Here is an 8,329-nt window from a genome sequence, read left to right as displayed (position 1 = left end):
GTTTTTAAATATTGTTGTTCTGCAAATCAACTTTGCGTGTTCCAATCCTTGAATTTTCCTTAAGAAATATAAATGTTATATATTTAATTTTCAAAATTTGTTATTTTCGAAAGAAACTTGGAAATGAAATTGGAATACACTGCGGGATACTTCCATGTTGCAGAATCATTATTCATCCATTACCTTTGTCTCCAACTCTTCCCAACGTGCTTCCACTTTCACCAAATTATTCTTCTCCCTAGGAAAGTCTTAAAAATCAATCTAGGAGGTACGGAATATCATTTTCCTCCGGTTTCTTCTACCATCTTGCCTCTTCTGTCAAACAACTTTTTCATCTAATAATATTTCAAAAATCAATCGCAACAATAAGGAATAATACGAGGACGAGATAAAGTAGACTGGGCTCGGTGCACAGATTCGAGGATTTATTCTTCTTGCGAACATGTACGCGTACATGTGTACACAGAAATCGTAATCGAAATCGTGGGTGTCTTGTATATACAGTCGATTTCGTGCCGAGGGGAACGGTGATATTACCATTTAGAAGATCATCGAACACCGAAGACGTGAAGCAAAAGATTTCTTTTTTTGACGGTCACGTTTAAACTCTAATCGATTTCACCTAATGCGTATGTACATCGTGCAACTAACGTTAGCCTCGGACAATACGTACAGTGTAACATCTACAAGACCCGAGAGGACAGTTACAAAAATATATATTACACAACCAGTAGAAGGGAAACGATCGAATAGGAGCGATTCTTTTCTTTTTTTTTCTTTTTTTTTTTTATTCTTTGCTCTACGATGGCCTTTCCGTTGCTCTCGTGGATCGAGTCTCTCACGTTGATGAGTTGCAACGAAATGGACTTTGTTTCTACCTTGTTCGACACACACATCCTTAAACAGCGATACAGGGACGAATTCCTTATACGAAAATAGTCGCGAGAATCGCATGGAAACGAGGGAAAGGATTTTCGATCCTGAAATGTTACTAGAATGTTCGTGGGATTGCTTCAATGATTAAATTCTTTTCACACGATTCGATTCGATATTTTTTTCTCGAGTCCAACGCTTATACAATCTTCTCGGTTCGTTGTTCTTCTTCTTTGATCTCCCGAGGAGTCAAAAAAACGATTTTATTCGACGTGTCGGAAAGATGTACGCGCAGTACCGTGAGAAGTGTGCAACGACCGTTTCAATCTTTCCGTGTACGCGTCCGTAAGTTTTCTTTGGTATCTCGATAAGGATCGCGGGTAGTCGGTCGGGAGCTTGTCCTGGCTTTGCTCTGGCACCTCGTAGATAGTTGGGGATTTTACTTCGCGGGATCTGCGCGATTTCATGGTGTATAAGGGCGACGGGATGTCAGTGGCACCGCAGGGATCCTTGGAGTTGTACCTCACGTTGCAGCGGCCGCAGAATGTTTGCTCGTGGTTCTCGGACTCGTCGCCTGAACATTTGAAAGAAGAAATGGTAATCGGTTAAGAAATTGTGGCTTGCTTCAGATGAGTATTTTATTGTTTCTATTTTATAATTTACTATGTCTGTTCATTAACGTAAGTACTACAAAGTTTAATTAGAATCAAAATCTTACATTGTTTCATTTATGCATATACTAGACAGTATATTTTTATGCAAATTCATATTTTTGAAAATATTATTTGAGAAGTATAGATTCTACAGAAAAATATTTCACCTGTCAAATATTTTCCCATGCAATTTTTCACTTTAAAATTTCGTATAAATGCGCAAAAACTTTCAGTATGATCCATGTATTCCATGACACGGTATAATGAAATACAAAATACAATGCCCAAAATTCCAAAGTATAACGATACAATATCAAAAAGCAGAGTTAAATACAGAATCTTACCGATTGGTCCCTTGATAGGAATATTCGCACAATCGTCGAATCTACAGCTATTCTTCAGAGGCGGTTCGTTCTTTTTGCTCGACAGGTTACCACAACGATTGCACCTTTTCGTTCTGTTCAACTCCGACTCTATCAGCCGATCCACATCCGGTTTAGTACGGGCTCGTCGAGTCGTATGGATCAACGTCGTCGCGTCGTCGTATCGATCATGTTCGTTTCTCGATGACGACCATTGACGATAGTTCGCAGGTTGCCGCCTCGGCGGACTTTTCAGCGACGTTCGGACGAAGTCTTCTTCTGATAAGGGCTCGGGTACTTCGTGCTCAGCCACGTTGCGGTAGTACCTAATCGGAACTACGTTTCAAAATAACGATCTTCCATTTCGAATCGAAGATCTTTAACTTGCTTCATAAATGAAACGAGTCCCGTTCATCAAATAATTTCAACACTATGGTTCGATTCTTAACAGTGATATTCTTCTTCCATTGGTTTGAATTTATTGTTAGAAAAATGTCTGATTTTATCGTTATGTGTGCAGGATTTAAATTGTGTGTATATAAATATAATTTATGAGCAATGTAATATGCTTCTAAAATCTGGTATCATACTTCAAAAACGTACTAAATTTATTCGAATAGTGTGAAGACGATGTTTTCAACTAAAACTTCAAAGAGTGTTTATGGAAGTAATGTAAAATGATGAAAACAGACGATGATTGTAAGAATCAAAGGCTACCAAATTAGTAAGTAAAATAACACGGAAGTGTCAACCTCCTTAAGATTGAAACATTTTCAAAGAATTTCCGATCTTACCTGGGGGATGAAGGATGATTGTGTATCATAGCCACATGTTGCTGGTAACGAAGTTTTCGCGTATCTGGCTGCTGCTCTACGCTTCCCCATCGCTGTTGTCTCAGCAATGCCTCTGTTTTACCTCCTCTCGGAGATCTATGAGTCTGCGGTGACCCGTCAGACTCGTCGTCTATTTCATCGTCCGCTTCTTGTTCCTCGTAATCCTTGTCCAAGAATTCAGCTGGCACTTCGCGATCGTCCTCTGCCACGAAAAATTCCAAATTTTATAAACTCTCTCTCTCTTTCCCTCTCTCTCTCTCTCTCTTTCCATATGTTGTATTTCATAGCATCACGAAAATTATAGTATGTTATTTGTATCGGATTACAAATACACAGAAATATAATTTAACTTAAAGAATTTGAAACTCAAATAAAATAAACCTGTAAGTTCCTCTTCAACGTCTTCTACTATATGGCCTTCTATAAGATTTCCTAATCCTTCGTCGGTAAATTTCAATTTGTCGATATCTCCCAGCTCATCGTCATAATGGGTCTTCCCCTTCGATGAAAATTTCGAGGAATAACTCGAGGAATGTTTATCTCGGTTGGGTTTAGAATGAGTCCGGATATGCGGTGCGTCGGTACTGTGAACCGACGTGTTCTTCGGATACGTCAGACTGGAACATACGTGACTCTTCTGTGGCTTGTAAGAAGTCGACGAGGAATAGTAGTTCGTGGTCGATTCCGGATTCCTTAAGAAGATTCCCATGAGAAAGTGTTTTTCCTAGCTTCTGGCGAAAGTTATGTTTAAATCGTTTTAGGAATAGAATTCTTTGACCCTGTGTAATAGTGCACCTACACACAATTTCATTAATCCTATATAATATGGAATATTGTTGTACTATAACCATGAAAAGTAAGCGAAAGATTAGAGAAGACATCACTTTATTAATATAAAACTCAAGTTTAAATGAATTAAGATTGGAATATTAGAATAGCTAAAATAAAAATAAAGGGGAAATGCAGTTTTATAATATTATAGTATCCCAGAGTTAGGCGAAATCTTTGAAACTCGTTGAATGAATATGTTGTTCATAGAATATATAAACCATAAGAATATCATAAACCATAGAAATCTTGCATAAATCATTTATATAAAAGATACGTTTTATTTTTATTAACTATTTAATTACGATGCTTTTTCTATTTCCCCTATTTTTTATATTCTTTATAAACTAGTAGTATTCTATTAAATAATATGTGTAATTTTAAAGATGGGGCTTAGAAGAATTACATTTCCAAATTTTCCTAGAAATCTCAAAGAAAAATTGATTAGACGTTCAAATACTCACTTGCTGATTTTACTAATCGGAAAAGACTGACTCCTCTTCTGCGTATGCCTCCAGCATGAATCAGGGAGATCCCTCGTGTCAAGATGCGAATGGATGCATTTTGACTTGTAATTTTCTACTTGTTTCATCGTTAAATTTCGTCGTTCGTCCACAGCGTCCGGGAAAGAATCGTGGAACAGTAATCCTTTCACTTCTACACTTATTAGACGATAATTTACGTATTTCGTTTAAAAAATTGTGTCTTTTATTTCTTCATGGCGTAATGGTGTCGATACAACACCAAAGATCGAACAGTAAAATGAATCAATCAATCCTATCTTCCTTTTCAACAAGGTTCACGAATCCTTCAAGATCTTCATTGAAAATCCATCCGAGATCTCAATATTCAAAAGTAAACGAATCGTTTCCTCCTCCGATTACATCAATCGTAACATTGAGTTTATCTTTGCTAAACCTTCGTTCAAAACCGCACGAATCTGATTTCCAATTTAATATCCTCAAGATCTACAACTTCCTCCACGAGACTATCAACGTTCTACGTTGCTGCAACCTTTCTCTTCATGTTCCACACGAAATCAATCTAACCTCAAAAGGATCGACCTCAAAGTCTTCGCAAGAATCAGAGACTCATCCGAGGGAGTTGGAAACGAAGGAACACTTATTTGGAAATACGATCGAACGTATTCGGTAGAATCCTTTTGAAAAATGGTCAAAGCGCGTCGAAGCCGCGAGAGAATCGTCCTTGGCCGTCGATCAAGCCCTCCTCGAACGCGAGCAGTCGAATATTTCTAAGATCGGAAAACGGAAGAAGCAGGGGGGAAACGAAGAAACGGAGTGGTGCTTCTCGATCGAGGAACGCGGTCTCTTTTCACCATTTGTCGGTCTCGTTACTGTCCTCGTGTTCCAACGAAGAGTTCAGCGACCGTTGGAACTCGTGCACCCTTTGGCTCTGTTGCTCGTGATGATGTTTCCTCCACTTGATGCGTCGGTTTTGGAACCACACCTTCACCTGGGCCTCGGTCAGCCTGAGTGCGTGCGCCAGGTACAACCTCTCCGGCCCGACCATGTACTGTTGTCGCGCGAATTCTCCCTCCAACCGTTCCAGCTGTTCCGCAGTGAAGATCGTACGCACCCTCTTTAGCTTGCCGCCGCCGCCGGAGCACGAGCTTGAACCGCCGTTCTTCGTCCCGCCTTCCTGACCTACGGTTCGATTTTTTATGTAGAGAAAAGTAATTCCTTCTGAATATATGATTTTTTTAAAATTCTGTTTCTTTTCTTCGATTGCCAGGTGCGTGATATTTATAGACTGATCGCTTCTTTGAGATTAGCACAACTCAGGGTGGTAAAATTTCTTCGTGATATTTTTCTGGCCGATGATTCAATTTTTTTATGTGGAGAGCGATACGCGTTATATTTAGAAACTGAGGTGATTGAATTCAATTTTAGCGATTGCATTTATATTATTTTCTTCAACACATTCGGGAGCTGCAATTTTATGGACATTTTAAAACAGAGAATTGCAAGTTTTGCTTTGGAATTTTTAAAATCTTTTAGTTTAGGATTCTTTGTAATTAATAGAAGGATGCGAATTTGGATAGTTTGTTTTCAAATATTGTACTTTGTGCCACTGATTATGTTTATTATTCGCGATATTCTAACCATAAAGAAATGTAGTATTGTAATTATGTAAGTATTCATGCAATGAAACTTTCCTTGTACGATAATCTATGTATATTTTATAATATCTGTCATCTATGCCATAGGCGAATTCAAGCTTGTTATAAAATTTATTAGTATTGGTAATTTGTAATCTGTATCTATTGATTTAATTTTAAATTAGAATGTCAAATTGAAAAAATATATATTTGATGATAGAAGATGGATGATGGAATAATAATTGCTAAATATCTATTAACTACCGAGAATTTTATACTATTTGTCAATATGATAAACAGATACCTTTTAAAATACGATGATATTTTCCTAGTAATACGATGGGAAAGGTTTCGAGATGCTACAATGTCGATTTGCTTGAGAAATTATCAAAATTTGTGATATTCCTCGATTCTTTCTCAGGTTAACGAGAATTTTGCAGATCATGAGCACGATTGACAGCAAGATTTTCACCACAGCTATCGTCACGCTATTTGCATTTGTTTTTAGCGAAAATACACCTGAAGTTTGATAGAACTAATTTACAAGAAGCTGTTTTAATAATAATCTGCCGAAGATTTGCATACATAATTGAATCATTCTTTAGTTCTGATTACTTTAATTAATTTTCATAATATACCTGCGCTAAAAAATAGTTAATAATTGTATTTCTAACTATATAAACAAATAACAAATATAGTAAACGCGTTGTATTGTGACAATATCCTTGACAATTAATTTTAATATATTATTAAATAATGTACGATTTATTTTTATGATGAATTTAAAACTACAACTCTACACTCTACAAATTCGGATTATTGTACTGTATAAAATGATCAAAATTCAACTATCAGATTTGGAGCTTCACGACTCAATGAAAATCTCTGTATTTCAAAACTTTAAAAAGATCAGGAGCATAGAAGAATCAAATTTCGAATGACTAGAATTCATTCAATAATTTCACTTAAAATTCCCACGATTCTCCCGTCATGAAATTCATGCAACATGCAACAATCTAAAAAAACCATCAAAAACGTCATTTCAAACACCTTGATGCTTTCTGTACTGTTGCTGCTGACTTCGTTTCTCCCTGGGATTATTCCTCAAACCAAGAATCGCGTCGATAGTAAACGACTTAGCCTGTTGTTGCTGCTGCTGCTGCGAGTGCTGCATCTGTGTGATAGAATGCGGATGTGGTATCTGTGTGGACAAATTTTGTGCCGAGAGATCGGCTCCCAACAAGTGCGATCTTCTCATACGTTCCAATGCGATAGCTTCCAAATCCTGGTTCCTCGGTTGCATCTGCATACTTTTCAACTCATTATGCTCTAATATCGGTGGATTTTCCAGCAATCCAGCTCCCCCTCGAAGTCTCTCCAGAGCAAAATTCCCAATGTGACTATCCCTCATCCTATCCAACGACAGATTAAACTCCTTCATCCGATCCAGACTGTAATTCTTGAGCAATCCAAAGTCCTTGATATCCTTCTCTGACACAGCAAAATTCAAATCCTTGCCGTACCTATCGAGAGACAACGTTGCGTGAGCATTTTTGTGCCTGTTCTCGCGAAGATTGAACAGCAAATCCTTGGCCGTCGGATTCTTGGTCCTGCACAGGTTAGCCGTTTCCAGAGACTCGTCATTTTCACTAGATCTGTCCAAGGGATAGGCCATCTCGTTTAAACTACCGGTAATGTAACCAAAATCCTTGCCTTTGTTCAATGATAGTGGAAGGTTCCTGCTACTATTTTCAAATTCGTCGAAGGACGAACGAATAGAGGTTCTACCAGGTTCCAACCCTAGATGAAAGTCTTTAGGTTCAATCGCAGGATCTTCCTTTGACTTGTCCACAGATAAGTTCAGTTCCTTGATGCGTTCGTAGTCTTGGAAGGCTCTCAATTGGCTCTCCGAGTGACTGCTCTCGCTCCTGCAGTCGGACAAATCCTCGACGGTCAATCTTGCCGACGGATCGTTCGGCTCCATACTCGTCCAAAGTATTCCTATTTGCAAACTCACTTTTCAACCTCAAAACTCGAAGTCCAACAAATCAACAAATCAATCTTCCAAGTCCAACTACTTTGATGTCAAACAATATCTTTCTTTGACACAGATATTACGGCGAACCATACCACGAATCGTCCATGTTTCTAAAAGTTAATGAAAGATTTTTTATCTACCTCGGTCCCGCAGTTTCCGAACAATTTTTCCCTCACCACGTCCACGTTGTCGAAGTATCACGTCACGAAGATGCAACTCGATCGTAGAACCGTGTTTGCCGCACCAACATCACAGTGCAAACGATTCCGACTATACGAGTTAGGTGGCGAAACACGGTATCGGCAAACACACGGGAGAGAAGGGCAAAACACGAGGAACCGAACTGGAACGATACGAGGGATGGCCTCGAAGGATGGTCTCACCGCGCTGGCGCTGAACGGCGTCCCAGGATAATGATGTCAGGCACGAGGATCACCGCTATCAGAGAGGGTTGGCGAGCAGGACTAAGGATATCCGGCTAATGATCCCGTACGTGACGAGGGGGGTATTCACCCGGCGGTATCCAACTCCCCTGCACCCCGTTCGCCACTTTCCTGGCAATCAGTCCGACGTTGTGTTTCACCTCCGCAACCCCCAAATGGACCGCAGAATACCCCCTCGCC

General features: G+C 39.1%; 2 protein-coding genes across 2 annotated transcripts; both read right to left on the bottom strand.

Annotated features, from left to right (window-relative positions):
- Positions 1-777: 777 nt before the first annotated feature.
- LOC100748781 lies at positions 778-4,159 on the bottom strand. The gene is made up of 5 exons (XM_024369650.2): positions 4,014-4,159; positions 3,103-3,413; positions 2,683-2,923; positions 1,871-2,214; positions 778-1,447 (listed from the first exon to the last, which is right to left on the bottom strand). The coding sequence occupies exons 1-5, from the start codon at positions 4,139-4,141 to the stop codon at positions 1,137-1,139; spliced, it is 1,335 nt and encodes a 444-aa protein (XP_024225418.1). The 5' UTR covers positions 4,142-4,159; the 3' UTR covers positions 778-1,136.
- Positions 4,160-4,857: 698 nt separating this feature from the next.
- LOC100748658 lies at positions 4,858-8,232 on the bottom strand. Its single transcript, XM_003491745.3, has 2 exons — positions 6,719-8,232; positions 4,858-5,213 (listed from the first exon to the last, which is right to left on the bottom strand). Exons 1-2 carry the CDS (start codon positions 7,650-7,652, stop codon positions 4,882-4,884), a joined length of 1,266 nt encoding a protein of 421 aa, XP_003491793.1. The 5' UTR covers positions 7,653-8,232; the 3' UTR covers positions 4,858-4,881.
- Between the last annotated feature and the right edge of the window lie 97 nt (positions 8,233-8,329).

The sequence above is a fragment of the Bombus impatiens genome, unplaced genomic scaffold (genome assembly GCF_000188095.3).
Source record: "Bombus impatiens unplaced genomic scaffold, BIMP_2.2 scf_0633, whole genome shotgun sequence".
Taxonomy (NCBI): Eukaryota; Metazoa; Arthropoda; class Insecta; order Hymenoptera; family Apidae; genus Bombus; species Bombus impatiens.
The sequence above is the reverse complement of the archived record's forward strand: the minus strand, read 5'-3'. Positions and strand labels throughout refer to the sequence as shown.

Excerpts from the sequence above, each read along its gene's own strand:
- LOC100748781 (XM_024369650.2), bottom strand. The coding sequence starts at position 4,141 with ATGAAACAAGTAGAAAATTACAAGTCAAAATGCATCCATTCGCATCTT. Across the intron at positions 2,924-3,102 it reads CGTTGAAGAGGAACTTACAG|AGGACGATCGCGAAGTGCCA; the intron begins GTTTATTTTATT and ends TTTTCGTGGCAG. Across the intron at positions 2,215-2,682 it reads AATCATCCTTCATCCCCCAG|GTACTACCGCAACGTGGCTG; the intron begins GTAAGATCGGAA and ends AGTTCCGATTAG.
- LOC100748658 (XM_003491745.3), bottom strand. The coding sequence starts at position 7,652 with ATGGAGCCGAACGATCCGTCGGCAAGATTGACCGTCGAGGATTTGTCC. Across the intron at positions 5,214-6,718 it reads ACAGTACAGAAAGCATCAAG|GTCAGGAAGGCGGGACGAAG; the intron begins GTGTTTGAAATG and ends ATCGAACCGTAG.